This window comes from Megalops cyprinoides, chromosome 23, assembly GCF_013368585.1.
Source record: "Megalops cyprinoides isolate fMegCyp1 chromosome 23, fMegCyp1.pri, whole genome shotgun sequence".
In the NCBI taxonomy this organism is placed as follows: domain Eukaryota; kingdom Metazoa; phylum Chordata; class Actinopteri; order Elopiformes; family Megalopidae; genus Megalops; species Megalops cyprinoides.
The window spans coordinates 20,797,567-20,825,298 of NC_050605.1; the positions used below are offsets into that span (position 1 = coordinate 20,797,567).

Genomic DNA, 27,732 nt, shown 5'->3' on the forward strand with positions numbered 1-27,732 from the left:
TAACAGGGGTCTGATGGAGGGAAAAAACGCAGATTATGGAGTCAAATCTTGATTAGACTGATCAAAGAGATCCCATAGGGTTTGAAGGGGGATGCCAGCGTGGAGTAGATATCCCCCTGAGTCGATGACTAACAGATTCGTGTGTCACCTCTCCTGAGAAGCCTGGCTCAGTGCAGACGAAGGCTGTGCTGTCAGAAGTGTGGGATGGCATCTCTCCCTGTTTGTGTGCTGGGAGACCTCCCTCAGGGGATCCAACCATGTGTCTGCTGAGTGTGATGCTTTAGAAAGGGAAGGGTTGCCAGATTTAGTCAGTGTAGCGATATCTGTGGAATGTGCTTGGTTCCTGCACTCACCAAACATAATATATGTTTTCTCAGATGCACCATATATAGGGGAGATAAAAACAGACCGTCATGCATTAGAGAAAGGGCCTTAATGCAGGAGTCACTGAATGCTGTGGTTTGTTCAAAACATCACCATATATGGCTGCACTATACTGCACTGTAGTCAGTGTCTGCATTTTTCATGGCCTGTGTATTTATATTTTTCTCTTAAGATATTAAAAATCCTCAACACCAAAACCCCCCTCAGCCCCTGACAAAACCTCTGCTAAAGAAGCTCTGGTCTCTCTGTAGTTTGATTGCCTGTGGAGAATAACCCAGACGTCTCTTCAGGGGGGGGAGAAGCCTTTGAGATCTGTAGAGGGTGTGAGATCTGGGAAAATGGAGTAGCGGTGATACGATCATCCCACAGAGTCCCGGTGCCCATCTGCTCTCGTGACAAGAGAGGCACATCTGAGAATGTGTTGCCACCGCCAAGGACGGCTGGCTGTACAGCCCAAAAATAAGCTCTTCTGATGCTAATGTATCCTCTCTGTGGGGCATTTAAGGTCTTCTCAGTACCATACAGAAAAAGGAATATATTTCATTTGGTATCAAGACAGCAACATTACAAGGATTTAGAATATTAGACTTGAACTCTCCTGGGTGTGCATAGTAATCCAGGACAGAGCTTTAGGATGATATGGCTTTAACAAAGGTAGCTCAATGTCATATGCTTTTTGTCTTTGCTGATTTGGAAGCTATGTTCAAGGACTGTCATCTGTTTTATTTCATTTTTTGTGGTCATGAGGTCTTTTTTATATTCCCAGACAAAATGTGTATTTCTGGGGCAAAGCATTTTGTTCTCATTTAAGTCTGTGACTGGCAATCTGTAATATCTGTGCCTTTGTTCAGCTGAGATGAATAGCACAAGATTTCCCCCAGTTTTGCAAAATGAGCTGTCAAGATGACTAAACTAAATAAATATATCTGTGTAGGCCCGATGGTGCGACTGAACGAGCTGCTAGTAATTTCAGATTTTGGAATGTCAGCACAGTGACAACCTTCACCTGCATGGAAGCTTATGGCTGTGCTCAAACGGGACTGTTTTTCTTTAGGTTGTGTTTAACTTTTTTTTTTTTTTTCTCTTTAACCTCTCTTGGTTAGTATAGAACTGTGCTGATTCGCTGACATTATCCTGACCTGTTTTACATATTGCTTCTCAGTGCATCATGGGAGATTTTTTGGCATTGCCCCTGATGTGCAACATCAGTTGCATAACATGTTTTGAAGCTGGGTACACCACCTTTAAACTGCATGAGAAAAAATAGGAAAGTCCACTTGTTTCAATAAAATTCAAATGCAGACGGATGACAACAATTAAAACAAAGAACGCAATAGCTCCCAAGTTAAACACTACTCATAGCATTGTAGCAGCTGTATTTATTGATGTTTATTGATCTCTGCTGACGTGACTGAATATTTAGTACTCTGGATTTGTAGACATGTACTGTTCATGGCACAACCCAGAACAAAGAAGCACGTCCTCACTAGAGTATCACATAAGAGATACTGAAATTGCCATATTATCACCAAAAGAACATTTAGGTAAAAATGTATTTCTTGCATGGGAGTTTATCCAGGTTGAGATATACAGGAAAATACTTTCAAGGTGTGTGAAAGTAGCCTTGTGTAATTAATTAGGAGCTAGTGTTGAATGCTGGCTCCTCTGCTACTCACGTAAAGGCGATGTTGGCTTCAGGTGCCCTATTTTCTAGTTTCCCTGAAATGGAAAAGAAAACACAGGGGAGAAAAGGGAGAGTCAGGAACGATAAAGGAATTTGAGGTCACCTATTTTTCGTTACAGAGTACAGATGATTCTGCAGACTTTCCACCAGAGTGCCCCCTTATCTGGATGTGTCCGTGCCGTTGGTGCTTGCACGGCTGTAGTTTGTTCTCCTTTACTGTGGGAGTGTACTCAAATGTCCTCTTTGTCTGTATTCTGCCAATGTGTGAGTGCGTGGGCTTTTGTCTCAGTCCTGTGTGAACTTGTCTTCTTTCTAAACCGGGATGATGGAACTGTCTGGACAAAGATATTTCTTGTCCTTAATGCATGTCTAGTTTCTATCATTTTCTTATTTGTGATTTTTTTTGTACTGTCTCCATTTCAGTACATAATATGCTATCGCTTCATCTTTTGTAAAGCAGAAGCTATACATTATGCATAGGACATTTTCTCATACATGTAGTGTGCCGTTCACAGCAGGAGCCGCTAAATTATCATAGGGCTGCTCAGGCAGTTATGAGTTTGATGGATCTTTTCCCACCAGGATGTGTTCCCTGTGAATGATGGGAAACTGTCTCTGTGCACAGTGGCTGTCTGTGGCCGTGGATTCAGAGCTTTGATGTAGCAGCAGCTGGGCTCTCTGGTTCCCCGATCCAGGTTTGCCGCTAGACGTTTTTGCACTGTGCCTGCATCAGTTACGGTTACCGCGGTTACCCCATCTCGGTAACATCCTGCTGGGGAAGGCAGCCCCACGGCCTGCTCTTACCGTGGTCCAGACCCGCCCTGCTGACGGTTAATTAGAGCCCTGATCTGATGGGACATGTGTCTGCGAGGAAGCGCAGGCAGTCCCCCTCTGACCGCCGTGTGGGTGCTGATTTGTGATTAGCAAGGCGGGGCACAGCCATGCCTGAGCTGGAGTTAATGGTGGGAAAATGTTGTGAGCACCATATTGCTTTCTTGCTGTCGAAATCCAGTTGCTCTCTGAGCTCTAGCTGTGTGATCACACATGTCTGCGGTGCTTCTCTCACTGGGTATCTCCGCAATATGTGTTGTCAAGTCCTAACTCCAGAATTCTATTATGAAAATTCAAACACAGATGCACTGTCAAAGTCACGGTTACACCGGATGTAATATAGTGCATACTGCATTACAGAATGTTAACGTTGAAGTTGTTCTGTAGGTCCCGTATTATCAATGTCATGATGTACAGGTTACAGTGAATACAGAATACAGTGAATATTGTGAATATTTGAGTAGTATTCCTTAGTACATGCAACCTCAACTTCAAAGCCCAGAGTTCGGATAGTCATTTTTAGATGAAAGATGTGCTCTTGTGCAGAGTCTCCCTTTCACTTCCGTGCGAAATGGTGCCTCTCACTGTATCTGACAAGGCTTGTAATCGGCGTCTGGATGAGAGGCCGTGTCGGTATCCGGTAGCTGGCGTCTGCAGCCTTCCCGTCTTCCTGTGTCCGTGACATCTGCCGAGGAGCGCGGTGCTGGCACGAGCCAGGTGGCCCCGGGACACCGGTGGCATATCAAGTCGCTCTCGCGTCCCGATAATGATGCCTCGCTCGGTTAGACCGACGCCATCTGTCCGCCACACTCCTCCAGAACACGTCTGCGTCTCTGCGCTTTCTTCGGGAAGATCTGGGGGGTTTTTTTGTGCTGGTGGTGTGGAGGATTCGGAGCCAAAGTCCTGTGCTTCATCTCTTTTCCTCATGGCTGGCTCTGTTACAGTCTGCTGTGTTGGGTGGTAAATGATCTGCTGTATGCTGTGTCTCTCCAGTGGTGAAGTGGCGCTGTTCAGCTTCCCTTTAAAGTTAGGGATGTTAACAAATATCTGGGCATTAAGTTAATCAGTGATGGTTGTCTAACTGGCACTGTTTAACAGTTGTCTATGAATAATAGACATTTTAAAAAGAAAAGTATAGGTTTATCATCTTTTTAAGCACAGAGTAGGTGGAATAAACTACCTGTGGGACTGACTGACTCCCTCTCTTCCTTCTGATTTGGTCTTGCTTGAATGACTGGTCACATTTGGGTTTGTTTGAGGGGGGGTTATTTTATGGGGGTAGAGCCTGTATTATTTATACCAGCAGTCTGCACTACGTGGACTGTGATTGGGGGAGGCAAAAGTAGAGTCTATATTGTCACCTCCAAGATAATCGAATTTTTTATTTGTGTATTATTTTAATGAGTTATGGCCCAGGTATGACAGGGATCTTAAACAGTCAAGAGAACTTCTGAGAAATAAGAAATTGAACAGAAAATCAGTTTCATTTCCATACCTCTGTTGAGCTGACAATGCTGCAATATGTTCAGTGTCATGCTGTTGATAAAAATAAATTGAATTACGTAAAATGAATTAGCCAGTTCAACCTGATTAACTCTATATTTTCCAAGTTTTAAATGGATGTAATCTAAGTATGTTACAGAATGTTATTTACGTCCCCTATTTCAGGTAAACTAATCTGATTTACACAACACACTTCCTGTCATGTCATGGCAGGGTTGGTTCTGTTTGTGCTTCTGCAGTTGTCAGATGGAAGGCTGGAAGCTGCTATGTGCTGATTGGCCGGCAGTTAAAGGCTGGGATTTTGCCCAGTCGCAGTTTAGTCTCTCCAGGAAGTGGAATGATGGCACATTAGTCACCATGACACTAATGAGCACTTCTTACGAGTGAGTGATTTCGTCCTGTTCGTCTTCAGGAGGGGTTTGGGAGTTTGCGGTCTGCAGTCCCCTCGGGAGTAATTTACGGGCCTTTTCAATTTTTTACCACGTTAATTACTATGAATTAACTGGAGTCAGGAATAGAAGCAGAATGTCTGAGTATTCTGTTCCGTACGTGCACAGGTGTGACAGAGCTCTGCGGTTTTTACACGCCCAGTCGAAACGCCGCGCTCTGCGTCCACGCTGGTGTCGCGGTACCCGTCGTCTCCGAGCACGAGCCGGAGAATCCGTTACCACGAGCAGTCGAACCCTGCAATAGCGCAGGCGTTATCATTTTAGCAGCTGCTGGCGGGTAGGTGGCACAGAAGTCTGCCCACTCCCCTGCGCTGCGCTCTTCACAAGCCTCCCCCGTTTGAAACCCTCGGTGTTCAGGCTCTGCGGGAAAGGTTCCAGCAAACGGAGCGTAATGAATGCAGTTGGATATTCTCTCAGACTGTTGCCGGTACAGTATGCGGAGGTGGCACGCGGGGGGGGTAGGGGGGAGGGGGGGTTCAGGGAGGTAATAATGGATAAGAAGAAATGCTTGCCTCATCACCGTAAACCAGCTTTTCTGAAGACAGTTTAAGGGGGGGAACTTGCCCCATATTACCAGCATCACCAACATCTGGCTAGATGCTCTGCGCTCTACTAAAATTGTGCATAATAACGCTGCCTTGAACCTGATTAACTTTCCTCTCACCCTGGAATTCATTAGGCTGAGCCCGAGCCCTCCTAAATCATGAAATGCTAAAGACACTATTCCTGACAATTAACTTAATTCAAAGCATGATTAAGTTGCTTTGCAGGCACCAGTGCCAGAAAACTTGCAGAACTTTTCGCGTGTAATCCATTTACTGAATATATCTGAGCTGTTGAGCTTGAGTAACTCACCTTGCTGGAGGGTACTGCTGCAGTGTCCGATGAGGATTTGGACCCTGCTGTGTTCTGGTTGCAAGCCTCTGTCCTTGAACATCCCTTCACTCTGCCTCTCCCCCTAATTGATCCCTGAAAAGCACCCAGTAATTGTGATTGAGCACAAAAGATAGGATTTTTATAAGTGACAGACTTATACCACGCAAACACACAGCTTCTCTGGCCAGTATTACTGAACTTGTGAACTTACTGACTCAATAAGGATCACTGGAAGGTTATTCTAGCTTATGGCTGGCTTGAGCCTTTCCCTCAGGTCATTTTATTTTGCAGGCAGGGGAAGAGACTTGGATTTCTCACCAAAGTCCCCGTGCCTTCCTCCCAACACCCCACCCCACTTCCGCTGCGTCTGTTGAATGTAGCATTTCAGCCCACCCTGCGTCAGTGTTTTCCCCAGTGATGTAGTGACACTGACTGGCCTCCTTGCCGAGCCTCGTCAGCCTGTCCATTTGGGCCTGCCAGGCCGGGCAGCGGCAGAACCGTGGCTCCCAGGTCCCGCGGCCCCGGTTAACTGACCCAGATAATCCGCACGCTGGTACCAGCACCAGCAGCTGCCCTCGGCTGTCCTCATTTCTGCCCCGGGGGGAATTAAGAAAGAGGGGAAAAATAAGCAGCGGAGAGGTGTGGTGACTTTGCAGAGGAACTTATTTTTAGCCAGCCCTTAATGCGATGCCTCAGCGAGGAGGACGAATGTGTGACGGGGGGGGGGGATTTGGGGGTTGGGGGGTTTGAAGGAGGAGGAGGATGTGAGAGTGGAACCGAGGGCGGACGGGCACCTGAGTCAATGCTGAGCTGTGTGGGAGCACTGGGCTTCTCTGTTAGTCTGCAGAGGAGGAATTTGTTAGCAATGCCTTTCAGTTGTTTCCTCTTAGAAGCGTTAACCTTCTTTGCAGGTTAGTGATATATGCTGTATTGTAAGCAGATCAGAGGGCATTTGTTTCTGTTCTTTACATTACATTTCAGTACATTATTGTCATTTAGCAGATGCTCTTATCCAGAGCGATTTACACAGGTTGCAGCTTTAACATGTTATCCATTTACACAGCTGGATATTTACTGAAGCAGTTGTGGATTAAGTACCTTGCCCAAGGGTACTATGGCAGTGTGGGGAATCGAAAAAGCAACCTTTCAGTTACAAGCCCTGCTCCTTACCACCATGCTACACTGCTGCCTCTTGTGAGTTTTCCCAATCACGCTGCTGTAGAGGAGCATCTGTCGTGCGGTTTATGGTAATGCGTGTGTCCTTATATTGTTTATACCCTACCGCTCAGATGCACTGCTCTAAAGCCAGGCTAATCCACATGGCGGAAACTCCCTATATTCTCCTCTCTGTGCTGAATCGCGAACCTCAGAGTGAGGAGCCCTTCCCGCCGTTCTCTTGTTTTGCTTGTCTTTAATTACAAAGGAGAGCCGTAACTGGTGTTATTGCTTTTTAATTACTTCTGGAGTGCAGTCGTACACAACTGGAGCGTTTGATAAACAATCCTCCTGGCTGTGTCTCCGGCAGCCGCGCGGTCGTTGTGCTGTAGTTAGCGCGTTTGATCTCTGCCTCGTGCCCACCTGTGCTGTAACCCTTCCTGGGTTCATCAGCACAGCACAGCAGCGGCTTCCTGTCACGCACTCTGCACACCACTCGCAGCAATGCAGGCTTTGATGTGCATCGGGAAGAAGCTATGGGATAAGATCACCACACCCGTACATCTCCATCTCCATCTCCATCTATACATCTGTCACATCCATGTGTAATGAATGTGAATGAATTTGGATCTCACTTGCTGGCGCAAGTGCTGGCGCAAGTGAGATCCAAACCCCTGTTCTCATTGCACAGCTAAATTCTGGTGGCCGATGTTGTTGCTGTTTGAGCTAAAGGCAATTTTCCCCAAGCGCCATTGGCAACAACGCCTGGCCAACTAAGTCTCAGGGAGTGACATCACCGCTGAAACAACTCTGCTACCTGCTACCCTACTGGCTTTGCTCAGGACATACATACATCCATACATCTCACATCACATCCATGCAACTTCACCACATCTTAACCCATACATCCACACTGCATGTCACCCCTACATTGTCCCAGCCTTTCCCTACAGGCACCTCTCCTTGTTCAACCTTAACGCTCATATGATAAAACAAAAACATCAGAGAGAAACGTTTGTATGCTGTTAGGCTCAGAAAGGTTTCAAGCACCTGCTCAGTAATCAGAATGCTATGCACACAATAGTCTTTTCTCATTCAAGCCCTCCGGGACATGGTATAATGTGCGAAATGTATTAAATTGACAGTTGTGCCTTTCTATTTGGAGCGGGTGCAGATGCCACAGTTTGCTCAGAGAGTGTGCAGCATTCGGCAGACTTTGGCTCACCCTTCAGGGGTAGTCTTAATCAGAAGCCCTGCTCCCTCACCTACTCCATAGATTGCCTGGAGTCGCTGCACCGCAATCAGCAGGGCCTGAGACATAAATAATGTATTACCGACCACAGAGAGAGCGAAGGGTTGGCCCCCCGCTACAAGGCGAGCGCGCTCGTAATTACAGGGTCGGCCGATTTCAGCGGTGGAAAATTAAGTTGACTTATCGTTAAAGTGTTTGCGCACGGGAGAGCGGACCGTGTTTGGATAAAAGCCGTTGTGTACCTTGGCGCTGGCGGGCTAATCATTCCCACCTACGGCCCATTTGTGCAGCTGCTCATAATGGGCTCCTGAAGACCCATAATGCACTGGGGCGTGTATCATCCCACCAGCGTGTGGTCCGAAGCCCCCGCCACTCGCTACAATGGCCTGCCAAGCCGCTCTCGCCACTCCAGAGAGCGATGCAGAGATCTCCCCGTCCTGGCATTTAAATCGGCATTTTTAATGGACGGCTGCTCTTCTGCTCCAGTGAACCAGTGAAACAATCCTTTAAAAGCCCTGTAAAAGCCGCGGAAACACCGAAGGCAGCTGGGCGGAGGGCAGGGGAATTCTGGGGGAGCTGACAGCTGCATTCGGTATATTTAAAAGCAGCCCGATTGCTCACTGAGCAGTGTTTGTACAGCTTAGGTAAGCCCTTCTCCATACCAGAGGTGGAAAACCCCGGCTTCAGAAAGTAAAAGTCCTGCCACGTATTTGTTCCATCCATGCACTACACCAGCTGAATTTAATTAGCACAACTCTTCAGCCAGGTAGAGGAGCTAATTAGTGAAATCACCTTTTTTGGTGAATGGCTAGAACGGATACAGGACTTTTACTTTCTGAAGCCGGGGTTTTCCACCTCTGCTCCATACATATATATTCGGAATATGTCTTAGAGTATATTCTTAGCACTAACAGTTTATTTAAAATATGTAAATTTGCCATTTTGGTATATTGCAATATGTGTCTGATTTCCATTAATATATTTTAACTGTACTTGGAGCATATTCTTGGGCTGAACACCATATTTCTCAGTATGTTACAATATATTTAATTTAGGTTCGGGACTATTCAGAAGAGTTGTCGGAATACTGAAGTACCCCAGATTCTGATTCTGATTCAGAGTCAGAGTCAGGTTCGTTTCTGTTATTCTGATTTCCTATTTTTTTGCCCCTTTCTTATTGTGATCTGATATGCTGATGATGTTGGTGCGTGCGTGCCGACATACGTGAGCGATGTTGGGGTAAGGACCCAGGCCAGCCGCAGAATTACAGTCGGCCTTCTGAGCCTTTTGATCATACACACGTTCGAATGTGACCCGGGAGGCAGTCAGCGCTGAACCTCACTGCTGCACCGCAGAAATGCTTTTCCCCTGTGCCAGACTCCAGAGAGGGTGGAAAAACTGTGGAAAAAAGGGGCTGTTTACTCTGAAGGCATTCTGTTTCAATCAGAGCTGCCGGTTAAGCTGAGGTTAGTCCTCAGCCGCAATGCAATAACCTGTACAGTGTGACCTGGAATCCCAGCCAAAACACTAAACTTCTGCTTCGTTTTAGGCTAAACAGGTTCCAACTGCAGTTGTCCCCCCCCCCCCCCCCCCCCCACTATATCAGAATCATCTGGGTGCTCTTCTAATCCCTGTGAAAAGGATTTATCACATATTATTGGCTCTGCTCCTGTACACGGATAAGTTATGCTTGGTCCAGCGTGGACATTCACTCCTGCTTATTGTGAGTTTCTGTAATCCTTGATATTGTTCAGAATTCAAGTGTTAATAACCCAGACAAAAAGGCCTTTGGCAGTGCACCCCATTGCCAATGAAAATTAATGTGAAGGAACTTTATTGATGCTTCAATTTTGCATTGAGTACATCGATCTGTCACGACTCCGAGACGGGCCCTGAGCCGCAATCAGGCTCTCGGTTTTTTTCCGAGAGCGAGTATGACAGTTTATGCCGAGATCTCATTCATTTTGTTATATCATCAAAAGCCAAAAATAAAAAGCCCACCTTGTCGCTTTCACTCACCTGCGTCTCTGTCAGCTGTGAGAATGAGGATCCCAGATTAAGACGAATGTTGGAGTCTGACATCTCATTTTTCTCCCACTCCCTCCCCCCCGAAATCTCCCCCAGTTTTCACAGTAAAGGCCAGGCCTTCCTGATGGCCCTGCAGTACCTCTTCTCTGGTCAGCCCTCATGCACAGCAAACCGGCTTCCTGTTCCGGAATGCGCCCGGCCATTGTGTAGTGTTCTCTTAAAGAACAATGACCGAGCATTCTGACCAGAAAGAGTCTCCCCAAGACCCCTTCCTGTGTTCCTGTCCCGGGCTGTTGGCATGGCCCTAGACTAGCAGGTTTTTGACCACGCAACACTCCCTCACTTGTAAGTCGCTTTGGATAAAAGCGTCTGCCAGATGACTAAATGTAAATGTAAAAAATAAGGATGTCGCTCAGTGACTCCAAGTATTGAGGGACCCTGAGGGGTAAAACCAGTGCTGTCAGAGGCCCCTGCAGGAGCCAGAGAGAGGCGACAGGGATTGAACAGAAGGCCCCTCCATGGCCTCTTCTCACTCGCTGCCTCATCGCTCCAACACACTGGCATCTGTGTAGAGAACGGGCTGAATCACAGGCCCGGGTGACATGTACTCCGTGTCTTTGTGAAGACTTTTTTTATCATGGACTTTTAGGATGTGATTGACAGAATTACCAGCAGCAACTCATCTCAGCGAGCCAGATTTGTCATACGGAGATGAATATATAGGGGTATATGTTGTATGTTTTTTTCGAAAATGTGAAACTTTGTTTAAATAAGTACTTTCATCTGAGGTTTGGTTAAACATTTGATACAGAAAAAAAGTTGCCTTTCACAAAAAAAAAAAAAAAAAATTGAATTTCTGAAATTTCCTCCATTTCTCATATTTTCATCCGCCTTTCATCCCAAGCTTAACGGGCACGAAAGGTCCAATCATCACCCATCATTGTTTATGGCTTCACGAAAACTGCTTAGTCTTGGACAGTTTCATATTTCCACTACACACAGTGCTGTCACAGTGCGCCATTGTTTGATTATTGTGTTTTAATGCGGGGTGGCAAATATTATTATCTTATCCATAACACACCACATTCCTGTTCAATCAAGTCACAACCAATCTTATAAAGCTGTCTGCGTGCCTGGAGGAGTATTTGGGCAGATCTATCAAACAGCTCTGCTCGAGATCTCTGCTCACTTTCTCTGTCATTCTTTTCAGGATAATGTCAGTGGAATAGCTTTCTGCCTGTGGCACCGTGAGAAATCGTCGGAGTGAGATTTTTAACCTTGGCGTCCTTCTCCTCCCGCAGTACTTCTCCTGCCTCCTGCTGATCTTTCTGATTGAGCTTGTGGCGGGAGTCCTGGCTTATGTCTACTACCAAAGGGTGAGTATACCAGCAGATTCCATTCTCATGCTTCTGGGTGCCTCTCTAAAAATACCCAGAATCCACAGTGACACCATCAGGAAAAAAAAAAAAAAAAAAAATTGACTTGTGGAGGCTTCTCTTATTGCACCAGGGTTCGAAAGTCTTTTAAGCGCTTTCACAGTGCTCGGGAGCACGGAGAAATATCCATAAGCAGTGCTTCAGACGACTCTAAGGGCTGTCACATCAGTGTGGAATTAGATCAGCGCGGGGATAAGGGTATTACTCTGCAGTCAGCCAGTAAACCCACACGTTGGGTTTATCTTTGCTTCACAGTACTTTGAATTGCCGAGAACAATGAGACGCTATGCTCAGATATCTATATATCTGTGTTCATCTGCATATGCCGGGCAAAGCCAGGAAGCTTGGCATTCAGTGGAGACGTCGGTGGCTCTTTGGCTTTCTTCATCTGAATTTAGGAGAGGCTCGTGGTGTGATCTGAGGGGATTGCCTGGTGGAAAGTGAGCTCTAGCTGTCTGTTTCCAGGGTGTTCTCCTGGGTGACACAGATGGAGTGGGGGGGGGGGGAGGTGTGGGCAGGGTGACTGCTCCACACTCCACATTTGTGGGAGGATGTGCAATGACTCACTTCTCCTTGGAACTGTGCTGTGCATTGTGGGAGCAGCGCCCAGAAGCAGAGAGCTTGCTGGGATGGAGGCCCAGCGCTAATGCTACTTCTGTCTCAGCTAAAGGCGCTGCGGAGATGTCCCGGTGACCTTTGAACCTCCTGCAGGTTTGGTGTCTGACAACACCTTTCTGTGAACATCAGAGTCAAAAGAAGTTGGTTGTCAATGTGTAACGTTGAAATAATGTTGGAGTAGAAGTGTCTCTGTTCTCTGAGTTGGCTGGCTTTTGCAGGAGCAGCCTGGCCTAACGGCTAATGGTTATTCTGTTGTGCCTGTGACGGGGAAGTGTAGCAGTGGAAGATGTGATCTGAAAGGGACCGTCTGCCTGCGTAAGGCCCTAAGAGAAGCAGACATGTGGACACACTCACTGAAACTCATTTAATTCTCCTCCAAATGCTCCCCCCCCCCATCTCCCCATTATAGACTCATCGCTATTCCTCACACCAACACCCAACAGCCAAGCGAAAACACATTCCGATTAAATCTGTCCTCCTTATGGTGCCCCCTCCGTTTATTCGTGTGACTGTGTCTGTGTGCGGGGGCTGTGCGGGGAATGCTAATGGCACCCTGTCCCGGCCGACTGCGCCCCCTCGGCCTCATTCACTTTCACTGTGCGTCTGTGTCCCCCCCCTCTCTCTGATTGGCCGGTGCTTGGCTGCGCAGCTGAGCGACGAGCTGAAGCAGCATCTCAACCAGACCATGACGGCGAACTACGCGCAGCCGGGGAAGCACTCCATCACAAAGGCCGTGGACAGGCTGCAACAGGATGTAAGAACACACGTTTTTCTGCACAGCATATCCCACAATGCCCTGGGAGAAAGAAAGGACTGCATTCACAGCGGAGATGTAGGGTTCAGGGATAAATCTGTGCCTCACCACGGCAACAGAAACAACCCCCCCCCCCTTTGCTCCCCATGCCCCTGGGATGAGTGAGCTGGATTGTAAAACTTTATTTATAAACAAGCAGACAGGCCAGCGAATCTGATTGAACAGTTAGGGTTCGCTGCGTGTTACCAGAACTCAAATAAATGAGTGCGCCTAATTGGAGCAAGCACAAAAGCTGTGTTGGCTTGCTGTCTGTGGCCTGTTTCCATATGCTCTGACTAGAATGCCTCTCTGTGGCTTATGCTGTGATTATCCGCAATTTTTGGCTATTTTCTTCCTGACAGAAGTGGCTTTGGAAATTAAATTAATATTAAACTGCACGGAGATCACCATCTGTGAGGTATTTCAAAGTGTGGAAAAGAGACGAAGCTACCTCTGTAACTATATAACTGTAACTATAAAACTATTAAACTAATCTATGCTAAAACTTTACTAACATTTAATTATTATTAATTTATCATCATAAAGTCATCACCCACCATCAAAACATCTGTTAGTGTGAGTAAAATTAGATCCATTACTTTTTTGATATTATCATTTGTCTTCAGTTTTAAAAATTGTTATTTGTAAGTGAAATTGCAGATATTGCAGATAATGCACTGTATGCTCTCTCCATGCTCAGTTTAGGGAGCGCTGAGCATTGGTTGAACACACATGAAGGTATTGCTATAGATTGCTATTGTTCAGTTCTACCAGCACAATTAAAGTAGGCTAAACATTATGATATCACAGTGGAAAGCCTGGTTAGACATTTCTGGCTGTTAGCAGCCTGCGCTTCTGAAGGGTTGTTCTGCCAGTGGGAGTGCGTCAAAAAAAGCCTGGCAGCTGTATTCGAATATTGCATAACAGTCCCGGCCATACTAACACTCAGCCTAGCTTTACATTCCTGCCTCCACAATTATCAGACTCGACAGGCGTTAATGTACTGATTGATACTGAGCTGGTCATGAAGGCGGTATGTGCCGGCCACACACAGCCTTATCTGAAATACAAGGGGCCGTCTATTCCCATGTAGACTCGGGCATCTACGGAGCGCGCTCTGTCTGCAGTAACAGGACATCAGGCCGGCTCCGCTAATCCAGGGAGGGGCGAGGGGCATTGTATTGAGCTGAAATTGCGGCGCGCCTGGGTTATAAACGGTCCCTCCGCGCCTCACAGCCGGCGCTGTTTTGCCGCAGCGTCGGACAATTAGCGAGCGATGCCCCGAGGCATGTCCGCATTGCCGCGATCTCCGACGTTAGCGCGTAAAAATAGCAGCAGCACCGCCACCACCGCCCCGGGAGCACGGCTGAGGGCAGCGATGCCAGGAATCCCTCTCCCTCGCACGGCGCAGTCCAGCGCATAACGGGACGCGGACATTAAATATTGCGTGATACGGCGCAGCGTTCCTCTGTTCAGACGCAAAGGCACTCTGTCGTTTCTGCCCGTTGTTAAAATTAAAGTGAGGCGCGGCTTGGGAGAAGAGATGCTGTCTCATTTTGGTAAGAGGTAGGACAAGCTTTAATTGAAAATGCCACACTGTGATCAGTGCCCAAGCTTTGATTTAGCTGTCTCAGCACAAAGGCACGTGGGAAACGTGGGCAGCAGGCAGGAGGGAAGAGGAACCAAGCATCACTGTCATCATTGAGTTTTTCATTTTTCTTAAAAATATTTTCTAACATAAATACCAATGTCACCCTAAAGTAATTCATTTTGAGTTTCATTGTTTTAAAAAAAACAATACCACATAGTGAAAAATATCAATGTATCATTTGTAATTCAGTAAAGTGTGAGAATTCATCAAGGGTCTGAATACTTTTGCAAGGCACTTTATAGCTGTTAATGCAAACCCTGCATCCCTCTCATGACATTAAAATATTTCAAGTATATCAGTGTGTCGGCACAATAATCGAAGGTTCACCTTTAGTCTGAGTGCATGCTTCTCAGTGCTGGAACAAAATGATGAATTGGTTTGGTAAATGTGACAGTCTCGTTGGTGAGGAGCAGTAAATGATGTTTAATTCTCTCTCTAATTGGCCTTCATGCTCTCTCCTCCTCTGTCCCCACCCCAAGTTTAAGTGCTGCGGCAGCAACAGCTCCTTAGACTGGCTCCACAGCATGTACATCACCTCCCTGGAGGGTGGGGGCCGGGTGGTGCCTGACAGCTGCTGCAAGACCGTCACCCCCCACTGTGGCCAGAGAGACCACCCCTCCAACATCTACAAGGTGGAGGTAGGTCTCCCCCACCAACGTCTGCACCAGGCAGCGGTACCCATGGCTCTGGTGTGTGTCTCCGTGTCTGTGTGTTGTTAGTCTATGTCTGTTGCTGGAGGTTATCCTATCTATCCCTATTTTCTATTAAAAAAGCACTCTACACTAGTGTAGCACTTAACTCAGTATCTTGCTGACCCCTTGTAATACTTCTCGATAACGGCATTCACTGTGCTAAGAGCAGTTATTTGGAAATTGCTCTGGGTGAGAGCGTCTGCTAAACGATGTAACGTAGTGTAAATGACGTAATGAGGTAAACAGATTTCTGAGATTAATAAAGTATATTCAGTTCAGTTCACTTTCTGTTTAATTTTGATTGATGGAGGTAGGTCTCCATTCTGTTAGGATCTGTGAGACCGAGGTAGGTCTCCATTCCGTTAGGATCTGTGAGACGGAGGTAGGTCTCCATTCCGTTAGGATCTGTGAGATGGAGGTAGGTGTGAGCCTCAGGTGAGTTGGAGGAGTTAGGTAGCTGTGGGGGATAAATGCACAGCTCAGCTCAGCTTGATGCTGCTGGTCATAAAGTATAGAACAGCATCAGAAACCTTGTGTTGTAAAAACTTGTTACAGTTCAACATTAAGGTCCACGGGAAGCTGCGTGTTCAAAGACGTGTTGTACATCAGTTTGCTTATTATTTCAGTGTCTCTGTTATTCAAATGCCAGCATGGTATTTAATCAGCTCTGTGCCATTGCCTTGTTATTCCAGATACAGCGCTCTCCTGGTACAGGGAAAGCACATGAGTGAGTCTGAGGGAGTGAGAGGTTTTTCACTGCAGGAGAGCAAAGGGCAGCAGGACTAACAGATGATTATTCCACCCCCAGCACACCCTCTGTGTCACGGAAGCTGTCCTTACATGTCCGGCGTGGTTTCATTCGGCCTGCTCCGTTGATGATAGCAGGACGTCAGAGCTTTAATGAGAATATTCTCAGGAGAGCTTTTACAATTTTACATTGTTAAGGATTCCCAGCATCCCTGATGGCTATCTCATGGTCCCATGCAGAGTTCTGCCATGTTATGTAGTGGGGAGGGAAAATTCAGGCATCTGGAATGTCCTGCATTTGGCCTTTCCCAGCTAAGGAAAAGGGGGGTTAAAGGGAAAAAAAAGAAGTTAGTACGTTAATGGGTTTGTAATTTATTTACGCTACGCCTCATGAGCCAGGAAAAAAAAAAAGTGAGTCATTCTCAGATCCCGCGTGTAAACAGTGCGTGCGTGCATTTGAAGTGGAGGTTGCAGTTTACGCAGGGCTCTGATGAAGCAGGGCTGAGCACCGAGAGGGCAGGAGGCACAAGGGAACGCTCTCTCCCCGCCGACCCCCCCCCCACCACTCTGATTCCTGGCCCAAAGCCCGCTCAGGCCCATTCATCTCCACAACTCATGTGGAAGGGCGGGTGCCTACACTGGGATGATTAGAGGGAGACCGGAGGGGTGTGGATTGATGTGGCTGAGGCTGGCCTGTTGCAGGGCCGTGAGGGAAAGCAGGGCCCGAGGGCGAATCTCGGTCTCCGGGGCGAGGATTTCAGAACGAGCGGGTCCACGCTCGCAGCCTTGCACACATACAGCCATCCCCCCTCGGCCCGCAGTCAGACACACGCGGCCTCGCTGTCAGATTAGCGTGGTGAGCGAGGTTGGGGAGAAGACGTCGCGAAGCCGTGCTTCTCATCACGAGGTGGCTAGGCTTCGCGGCCTGTCCTCAGAAGGGCCTCTCTCGTGAACAAATAAACCTGACCACCACTCCCAGCTGCCATCCTCCATTCCACTGCTTGTGGCCTTGATGATACCCTGATTAAGAGAAAACGAGGAGGCTGGCGCATCCACACGCTTCCGCAGGGATGGGATCTGACAAATGACTCACAGTTGAAGTTAATGGAGCCCCACGCTGCTGTAATGCTCCTGAGAAAAAAAACTTCATTTAGTCGTGAAGTGGGACAATATTGGCCGATACCCTCACCTCAATTTCAGGTCTCCTTTTGCTTCACTGCTCATTAAGTAATTGCCCCTGCCGGAGTTGACCCCAGACTGTTGCGTAGCATCCATATTGATAGAGGGATAAATCCGTACATATGTTTATGGCTGGCAGATTTGTTTGCGGACTTTTAAATTCACATCGCGTTCTGAGTGCAAAACACATGTGCTGAATGCAGTCCATTCTTGAAAAGCCTGCACATATATACTCCTTATCACAGCAGTATGTTGGATTAAGCGCCTGTTTTTATGTCTAATTGTATGAATTACTTACCTGGGGGATGGGGGGTTGGGAAGGGCATTGAAGTCTAACCACTAAGATATGTTTCTTTTATTTTTAGGCACTAATTGTAGTCTATTACAGTCTCTCCCAACCTCACAATGTGTAAGAATCGGTTCAGTCTGCAGATTGCCAGTTTGAGCAAGACTAATTTTGACAGTAAGAGCAAGTCGAAATCTCTATACATGTTTTGAAAGTCGTATTTCAGAACATCAGAACTCGTATTTTTTGTGCTTTTGATAGTTGCATATCCAGGCTTTGAATGAGAGCCGTGTGGAACCTGGGCGTCAGGCTGGGGTCTGAGTTTTCACCATCAGGATCTGGGAATCGCTAAAGGTGTTAAGCAGTGAAGCTGCCCTGAAGACATTCTTCTTGCCTCGGTTTTATAGGGCTGGGAGAGAGGAATCATGGAGGCCTAACCTCCTCTTGCACTTCAGCAAGGTCAGGTACAGGACGGTAATGATATTTTTCATAACTTCCTGCAGAAACTAATGGGGTTGTAAAAAGCCTACCCTTTCTTAGATTGATTTCTCCTCTCTGCGTCGTCTGACTGCGTGGAAAGCCTTGTGCTCCAGGAACTGTGAAACGTCACTCCGCTGAACTAATTTTTCATCAGCTGGAAACGGACCAGTAATCAGACTTTGCTCCGGAAATTAAAACGCTTTGTTTGCATTTGAAGCTCGCCGGGTGGAGAGATTTTGAAGAGGTGTGAGAGGGAGCTACCCTGGGGCGGCTGGGTGACACAGACGGATGGACAGACTGAGAGACCTGGAGGACTGCGCTGTGTGTCACTGGCCCAGAGGGTGTTACTCCAGGGACGCAGCGGGTTTTACTGTCCAGAGCCGTGAGACGAGGGGTCGCTGTCTCCGCGTGATGGCTCAACTCTCGCTGGGAGAATAGGCTTACTCCATAAAGCAGAACCCTGCTTTACGTGCCTTCTGTTAAACAGGCAGAGGAAATGACAGCATTCTTTGAACCCCCAAAGTCATTAGTGTCTGTGATTGAATTCATCTGTTGCTGTCTCCTCTTGTGTGACACCAAAGTCTTTAACATCATGTGAATGATGTTGAGAGATACCATGTCATGCCGTTCTCGGTTCCCACATTTGGAGATGATCAAAACACTACTGGCTCCTTCATGGTTAGACATCCATCTTGTTTTTTTTTGATCCGTAGTCCCAAAACAGGCTTATTTATTTGGATGTATACCCATAAATCTGGCTGGTGTAAGACAGATTGAAATCGTCTTTTGCCATCGCCATATTAATGCATTATTTATGAAAGTAGTGCATATGACTAGTATTGCCATGGATGGAAGGGTAGACTTATAACAGCAAAAGCACCGATAATTCATCTGACTGTATTAAAGATGTAAATGATATAGTCTGCTCTAAATTACATCACACATATATCAACAGCTGAATGCGTACAGATATGCTGTACCAGGGACTAAAGAAAGTCAAAGGAAGTGCACTGTCATATATAAAGCGTTGATTCATCTCACTTCTTTATATAATGTAATATAATAACTCACTCACATTATATTATATATGCACATGCATTTTTTTCCTGTTTTATTTTGCAGACCAGCCAAGAAACACCTACTTTAAAGTAGTCCAGATTGTGCATATATTCTGTTGAACACATACACATTCTTTGAGTCTAATATTACAACAATTCAATGATTAAATGTAGTGAATTGAGGGAATCAGAGTTGAGTGCACCCATGGAAATAACATTTCCTGTCTTGAAAAGCCTACCTTTCAATCCAGTATAAGTGTTTAAGCTCCATAAGAAAATGTAAAAAATTTAAAGCATTACAGCCTTTGTCCTAAGCGTGCAGGAGCAGTCTTATCAGCCACTGAGGCTGGAAGCAAACCTGGAAAAAAATCTGGTCAAAAATTAACTGAAGGAGTTACGGCTTAATTCTTACTATGCACTTATAAGTGTGTTTGTATATGCGCACCATTAGTAATTATAAAGTTTTCTGTAATTCATGTTCTGAATGCATTCTCAGTGCACGAGTATGTGTGTGTTCCGTTTGGTCCTTTGCCCCTTGCCTGTTCGGGATGTCACCGTTTAAAAAAAGGCATAAAGAGGGAAAGGGAGAGGACTGAACTGTGTAAATGTCGCTACTCCAGGCTAATGTGAAGGGACACGGCAATCACCATAACGGCTGAGAGTCACCGTTTCCATCACTGTTTAGTTTTCAAGGTCACAGCTGAGGCTCTTTGGCAAACGGGTGACCGGGTCTGCTTGACATGCAGGTCGCGTGGTGTCGACTGCGCACGGTTTCAAACGAGCAAGCTCTACCCCCTTTTTAAAATGCCGGCTTGGCTTCCCGCCCTGCACGCGCTCTGTAAGGCGTCTGAACGTGATCAGACAGGGGGCCGGTGAAGAGACGCCTCCCCCCGGGGACAGGACTAACGAACATCCTGTTTCCAGCCTGGGATCTGGGCAGTGTCTCCTCTCCCTGTTTTTCTGCACTTCCTAATGAAGTCCTCTCCGCAGGTGAAAACACGCCCGCTTCTGCTTTCTTTCCCCAGGCAGGGTTGTGGTTGTGTACACACCTGCCGTGTGTTGATTGGTACGCGTTCTCTCACCTTTCGAACCCAGGGCGGCTGCATCACAAAGCTGGAGCAATTCCTGGCCGACCACCTGCTGATCATCGGAGCTGTCGGGATAGGAGTCGCCTGTCTGCAGGTAAGCCCCTCCCCTTGTGCAACATGGAACACGGTCACTAATGTTCACTCTGCTCGTGACAAATCCAGAGGTCATACCCCTCCTGTCTGATGAGAGTATTCCCATGCATAATTCTGCATAACGGTGAAATTTGACAACTCATTTCTTGGCGTCCCTGCTTGTCAGCAAGAACCTCTGCGGTTCTTAAAAAAGTCACACAAATTCCATGTTGATTAGTAACGTTGCTGAAGTGTGAGAACCTTTTGAAGTGTTATAATGTAAAAATGTTTAGGCCAAAAATTGATCTGTTGTTAATTGTGTTCAATTCCAGTGAAAGGATATAAGTCTTATTACTGGGAGTAGTGAATGTCTGGATTACTGATCTTTCAAATTGCACATTTCTGGTGCTCTCGTGTTCTGGCGTGGTATTGTGAAGCAGATGGACACAATCTCTCCTCAGGCCAGAGAGGCAGCAGGCATTGCTGATATCTACATGTCATTTAAAGCAACTAAAAACTGCACCATAAAGTCATCTGTAAAACATAATGGAATTTACTTTTCCTTAATGTCACTGGAAGATCCAATCACTCTCAAAGCTGAAACCAAAGTCCCGGACTCGATGATTATTTTTGCAATTTAAGCCTGTCCCTCCCCATGTGGTTCTAGTCAGATCCAATCTGTTTCAGCTCAGATCAGATGAGGCACTTTAGATCAAAACCTTGAATGCAAACTTAGTGTTTGGTCTCTCTAAGATCTGCAGAAAGATGCTTACATTGACCTTCACTAATCTGTGCGCTGTGAGCAAACTCCCCAGTAATCGGATTTTCCTTACTTGTATTGATTTTTTTCCCTTCTGTTGAGCCCTTTATGGGTTGTTTTTTGAACCCTGTAAAGTTATTCTATTATGTTGTTTGATTTTATATAGATTGTATGTAAGTGTTTTGCTTGTGCTGTGAAATGTGTAATACTTTGCTGTGCATTTCATCTCCAAGTCCAGCTGTACACCAATCATTGTCTTCCAGCACTGCAGTATCTATTCACAGAATACTGGGCTCCCTGGATATGGAAATGTTTAAGGTGGAAAGCAGTGAAATCATTAATCCCAGTCTTGGCTACAGTCACAAAAGGTGTAAAAGGAACCCTCAACCTTCAGTCGTGGGGATCTTAAATCAGGCCTGGTCAAGCTGTAAAGACACGACCTCTTGACCCTGTAACTAGCCCCATATTCTCTGTACAGACCCACTGAGGAGGGGGTCATTTGCCGAAGGGCGGGGTTATGGCTGGCCCCTTGCATTTGGGGTGATCAAAACAATTCATGGGATTGACCTTGTGAGGATGTTATTCCCATATGAGACAACGGCCACCCCGGTGTGTATGCACCAGGGCTGTGTGCAGAACGGTTATGTACGTCAGGGCTGTAAGACATTTCCAGTGACTGAACATTGATTCACGCTGCACTCAAAGGCACCCACTGTCTTTGCAGGTGACAGGACGTGGGAGGCTTGCACAGTACGTGGGCTTTCCATTTCAACTTTCCATTCTATTTCTGCCCCTAAAAATCCTCTTTTGTAGAGCAGATTTCATGGATCTGTGTTTGGGCGCATCTGTTGTGTGTGTGTGTGTGTGTGTGTGTGTGTGTGTTTGGGCGCATCTGTTGTGTGTGTGTGTGTGTGTGTGTGTGTGTGCGCTCATGTGGTGTGTTTAATGAGGACGACGTTAGGAGACAGGAGGAGAGACTGTGCGGTGAAACTCTAGTCTCTGAGTGTGGAGTCTATTAAAGTGTTTGCTGATGGCTTCCACATGCCTGGGAGCCCACAGTGCCACTGACACCCGCGGGGTGGGGGTGGGGCGGGCACGGGGTGGGAGTACCCCGCCTGTCTCACAAACAGATGGGTGTAGAGTGGCTTCATTAATTCAGCTCCACCAGGATTACCCAATTAGTTACTTAATTGAAGTTTAAAGACTTTAATGGGTAAAGCGCCTTTTTTGCCTCCTAACCATCTGAATTGGTTTAACAATGCTGTCCCCAGACATCAATTAGCGAATGTGCCTGTCATGTAGCATAATCAGAATTACTGTAGCACCCCAATTTTCTGCCCTCACATAAACCAAGCATGTGCATACATTTTACTGAGCGTCATGTCAGTGTAAGACATGCTTCAGATCCTTTAACGCTGAAGTACGCCTGGTTCTGGAAAGACATGAAGCTGTTTTGGTGGGATTCATTCATGTTTAATCAAAGTTTAACGTTGGTGATTGCAATTTGCCAATACCGCCTGGCAGGGCTTCTAACAAGTTGTGCTTATAAACAGTGTTCGATTTTAATTTTGTTTAAAGGAATCTTTGGTTAGAATAGAACTGAGATGGCAAAATTAGACCGTTTGCTGAATTTTACAGTCCACAGATTGAAATCTCTGGGGCTGTGAGATCATATTGCATCGTTTTTAATGCATTCCGTGTAAAAATTCAAGAATAAATAGTAATAAGAACAGATGCTTGACCTCATTAGCAGGGTAGTCATATGCTGCATTGTAAGACTTGAACACATTACACTTGCACAGATCAGACCAGGTTGTCTCCGAGAGGGGACTTGCTTGTCCTCTCCTGTGTTGACGGGGTTAATGAGACACATTTAATCCCAGACACATCAGAAGTTGGCAGTAGAACTAAATATTTGATCTTGATTCAGTCACTCATCATTTTGTCCTCTTAAACCCCCCTCGGTTTCTGCAGAAGCCGTAGTGTTTTCTTCCCTTTTTTATTAGTAAATTATGTTGGTCCTGCCGGTTAGAAAGCCTAAAGCACAGTTCTTTATTCTCAAGGATGCTGTGTAGTTTTAAAGAGCACCATCTTCACCATATGAGTGATAACCCTCCGAAGGACTAGACCTTGTGGACCATTTGTCTCTGTAAAAGAGGTTTATATATTTATTTTCAGGCTGTACTTTGAATTTTGAGGACATGGCCAGCAGGAAGTTCACTTAACTTTTTTTTTTTTTTAAGCCTGACCTAGACCACCTCTATTCTGCCTTAGGACTGTTAAGGCATTCCAGGGAGCAGTACTCCCTATCCTTTTGTACCTCCAAATTCAGCTGACATATTCATAATGTCTTAGGGCACCAATATGTTCTCACTGTCATTTTAATTGCGCTAGCAAATGACCTGGTTGGTTGCAAAGATAATTCTCATGTGGTCTTTTTTTGTGCGCTAATTAGCCGAGTGTGTGCGTGGTACAATGTGTTTGGCCGATGTTACTTTTTTAATAGCATCCATATCTTAGCCTGAGGCTGTGCAGATCTGTGAAAGTGACAGACCAATATGTTATTTGCCTTTACAGAGAACAAATAGGTTTTTAAGCTTGAATCTTGGGGGAAAAAACCTTACAAAATAAAACAAGAACTGTATTATTAATCAGAAACATTATGCATTTGTGAGTCACAATATTATGTGGACCCAGGGTTATATCAGCTGGTTCCGAGAGATTGACTTTGATTGTCCCGGTTATAACTGGACCCATACTAATGTGTTTGCAGCCCGGAGAGCAAAGCATGGCAGAGGCCAGTCTGCTCTGCATAGATTGTACCCGAATAAGCGAAGCCGACAGGCAGTTTAACATGATAATGGCTTTCTTCACTGTTCTGAGATCAGCTCTCGCGGATCCTGGCAGGCATTTTCCCTGTGAGTTACGGGAATGCAGAGGCCGTTGGAGTGGTCTGATTTTTGGAAGCGGTGGGGACATTGTGCTGCGGAGCAGCAAAAGCAAATTAATATTTTTTTATTTTTATTTTAATGAATGTGTGAAGAGGCTTTGTACACTTAACATTTCCTCCATGACCCTCCCTGTTCAAAGACCATGTATTGAAATGATCATTCCGGTCACATTGTACATTAAGTGCTGCGTAAAGCACATGCCCATCCTGTATAAACATGGCGTAAAAGCTGCATTCAGCACTCATAACACAGCGTGTATGTTGCTTGACACACTTTATCACGTCATAACTTGTGTTATGTAGAAATAAAGATAATTGCCCCCCCTGCCCACTGAGTCACATGACACACATGGCATAGTTGGGGTGAGAGGCATCCCAGTGTCATGTGACAATGTTGATGAGGTGATCAAAAGGGGAACAAAAAAGGTTCATTCACTGGTGCCCAAAGTTATATACCACATATTGGATCATTCTGAAGAAATGGCTAGTATTGGAGGTTCAGAACTCTTGGAGATTATATTAATTCAAGTAAATATAATCTCCAAGAAAGAGAAATTAATTCAGGTTTTTTCATTGAATTTCATTCATCATTTTTATGTTTATATAAGAATTGAATATTTTAAACAAAATGTTTAAACTCAGAATTACAATATTTAAACTAATTCTTTCTATGAATCCAATTAAATTTCAAATAGAGATTTTGTGTGCAATGTTCAACAAAATATGTGTTGTAGCAGTAGTGACATCACTTTTTTTTTTACCAATGCCATGCAGAGATGTCTGCATGTCTTATATTAAAAATTCAAATTTCTTTGTGTTTTTTCAGCTTTAGAAATTCAAATCCTGCAATAATCACAAACAGTTTTTTTGAGACTGTTATTCCTTGAAAACAGTATGTTGATTATTGTTTTCTTATACACTGAATTAATCTTTATTAGATTAATTCGACCTGCGGTCAAGTCTGTGCGCCCTGGATGTCTTTTATTTGCATGGTGATGTGTTTTATATACATGTGATGTGTTTGTCTCTGTTTCTGTTTCTCCCAACAGAAGCAGTAGAGAAGCGGTCTGTTGTCCTTTGTGTACCTGTTTGTGTGAAATGTGTGCCTCTGTCTCTGTTCTCTCAACAGCCGCAGCGCTCTTGTATGTGAATGTGGAACTAATCTTGTCTTGCTCCTGTTTCACTGCTGTAGCTGGCTGGCGCAGTCCTGACTTCCTGTTTTATCTATCTGCTCTATAAAGAAGAGGAGGAAGTCTTCTCTGACGTGTGATTGGTCAGCCTCTGTTTGGTTCTGCACCTGGCAGGGATGGGGGTTATGCATGGCCTCTGCCTGGCTTCTGTGCTCCATGGCTACCGTGTGCTTGGTCACTCTGGCAAATGTCTTAGCGGCTGACCTCCCTGTCATAGGCAGAGGGAGGAATGCCAAAAAGAGCCCAGTGTGGTTTACATCTGCCTGCATGCTTAATAATAAATGGCTGAAAACTGCATCATCAAATGTTCATGGATACACCCCCCCCCCTCCCCCATCGCCTCTAACCAACAGACGACTCTGAGTGTCTTTTGATCACAGTAAAGCTCTTACCCTGTGCAGACAGACAACACACACTCTTTTACAGAGCAACCCCCAGTGTCGTTATCGTGATCCAACAGCATAGTCATAGTGTCCATAGCCTTTTTGCCTTTACTCCTCCCTGAGAGTCACTGCCTGCCTCCCTTTCAAGGACCGTATCCAGCAGTGGCTCTCAGCAACAGCTTAATAAGTACAGAAGCCACTGAGTCAGTCAACAGGACTGTTCCCCAAGCCGAAACCAATCATTTGATCTGTGAAGCGGAAGAGGCCCTTCATTGATCAAATCTTTTTCGCTCTAAGCTGTCGTCCACCTCTTCAGGGTGAGCGCCGTGTCGGAGATACTCTGGGCCACTTCACGTGGTGTAATGCAGGAATACACCAGAGGTATTTCACAGAACTGATTCAGAAATGAAGGTGCTACCGCTGTGACACTCTAATGACATCCTTCAAAAAGACTGGCAACAGCAGCTTTGCGGTAGGTCATCCAACATTCGGGGCAGATGAAAGCTCATTGATTGTGTTTTAACAGATGGCATATATAAGGCAAGCAATGTGGCATAGTGGTAAGGAGCAGGGCTCATAACTGAAAGGTTGCTGGTTTGATTCCCTGCTGGGGCACTGCTTCTGTATGCACGGGCAAGGTACTCAACCCAGAATTGCCTCTGTAAGTATCCATCTATAATTGGACAATATGTAAAAATTGTAATCTATGTAAGTTGCTCTGGGTGAGAGTGTCTGCTAAATGACAAAAATGTAATGTAATCAGGCAAGATAAATGTATGCCCATAGAGAAAAGCATGTCTGTATGCAGAGTAATCTGTCCCAAGATTTCTGCCATTTTCTCTCCTCCTTCGTTTCTGGCGTGTCGTTAACTACAATAAAGTTTTACTCTTTAATCTGCTTCATGCCAAAACGCGTATATACAGTTTGCTCATGCAGAGAATGGCTGTTGAGGAGAGCCAGGCTAGATTTCACTTGTTAATGATGTGTGTAATCAGACTATCAGAGTGTTGATGTTCCTGTCCACCGTGAGTGAAGCGTTTTTAAACTAAAAACTAAACCGTGAAACGACCACGAGCGATTCAGTCCGTCACAGCCAGAAATGTTTGTGCACCCAGGTTTGTCTGGAATGCTCTCAAACCCCCGAAATCTTTTCATCAGTTTTAAAAGCGAGTTTACGTCCTTTGAGAAATAAACACCGCCAGAAGGGTGTCACAGCTTTAGGGTTCGAGAGATTGACAAAGTGACAAGGTGATTTATTGTTTCCAGTCTGCGTGGAGTTGGATTTAATCTGAAATGCACTTAACCAAACCCTCCTTTAAAATTCAGCTGATTCACAAAAGGCAGCGTAATCACAGGTCTGCCAGCCCTGATGGATCCACAATAAATGCAGTGTGTCATAAAAGCAAGGATCTGAGTTTCATTTTATTCTCTTTTCTGTTTTCTTGTCTGGTAAGCGTGGTAATATCCACATGATTTAGATTTTGACGCTGGAACAAACATGTAATTCATTGTTTGTTTCACAGGATATTTTTTCCTTCCATTTACATTACATTACATCCATTTAGCTAGCAAACGCTCTTATTCAGTGTGACTTCCAGCACAAGAGAACAGAAGTGTGTCCAAGTGCAGTGAGCAACAATGTCAGACCACACTAACAGCCCTGCCAGACCAGTGAGTGCATGCACAAACCATCCACGCATCACCACAAAGTTAAACTTGTGCTAATCTGAAACTGAGAGTTTTCATGAAGACTTGTGAGGAGGATGGTACTGGGAGTGGCCCCTTGTCATGCCAGTTTTGGGAGGCGATGCGTTCCGATTATCAAAGACACAGTGCCGGTTTCGTGTTACCCTTTTGATTCCAAATGTAACCTCCATCTCCCTCCTGTAACCTGACTTCATCTGTTGATTAGGCGTAGTGTGTGTTCTGTGTCTGTGCTGAAGGTTCATCAGTAATGCAGTCGTTCTCTCCGAGGGAGAACCCTACAGGAGGCTAGAGGAGGGTTTTCTTTTCATTTTCCCAGAAAATAAATGAGTCACTTTGCCCTTTGTTCAGTTGGGGACCTCTTATCTTAGTGCTTTTGAATAACTGCAAAATGGGATTTGTTTGAATTATATTGCAATTATAATTTATTTTCAGAATATTACATTGCGCTTTGCGGTGGCAGTAAAGTTTGTCCGGTTAATA

The 27,732-nt window shown here is 45.6% G+C and overlaps 1 protein-coding gene across 2 annotated transcripts in view; it reads left to right on the plus strand.

The window, feature by feature from the left end:
* tspan11 (tetraspanin 11) overlaps nucleotides 1-27,732 on the plus strand; it is a 46,060-nt gene that overhangs the window by 14,773 nt on the left and 3,555 nt on the right. Inside the window, exons 4-8 of one of the 2 annotated variants that reach the window (XM_036518254.1) lie at nucleotides 11,464-11,538; nucleotides 12,866-12,970; nucleotides 15,140-15,298; nucleotides 20,198-20,284; nucleotides 25,165-25,245. In XM_036518254.1, coding sequence (XP_036374147.1) covers nucleotides 11,464-11,538; nucleotides 12,866-12,970; nucleotides 15,140-15,298; nucleotides 20,198-20,284; nucleotides 25,165-25,242 — 504 coding nt within the window. In that variant the 3' untranslated portion in view covers nucleotides 25,243-25,245. The remainder of the gene's footprint in view (nucleotides 1-11,463; nucleotides 11,539-12,865; nucleotides 12,971-15,139; nucleotides 15,299-20,197; nucleotides 20,285-25,164; nucleotides 25,246-27,732) is intronic. The other variant, XM_036518255.1, reaches the window with a different exon arrangement.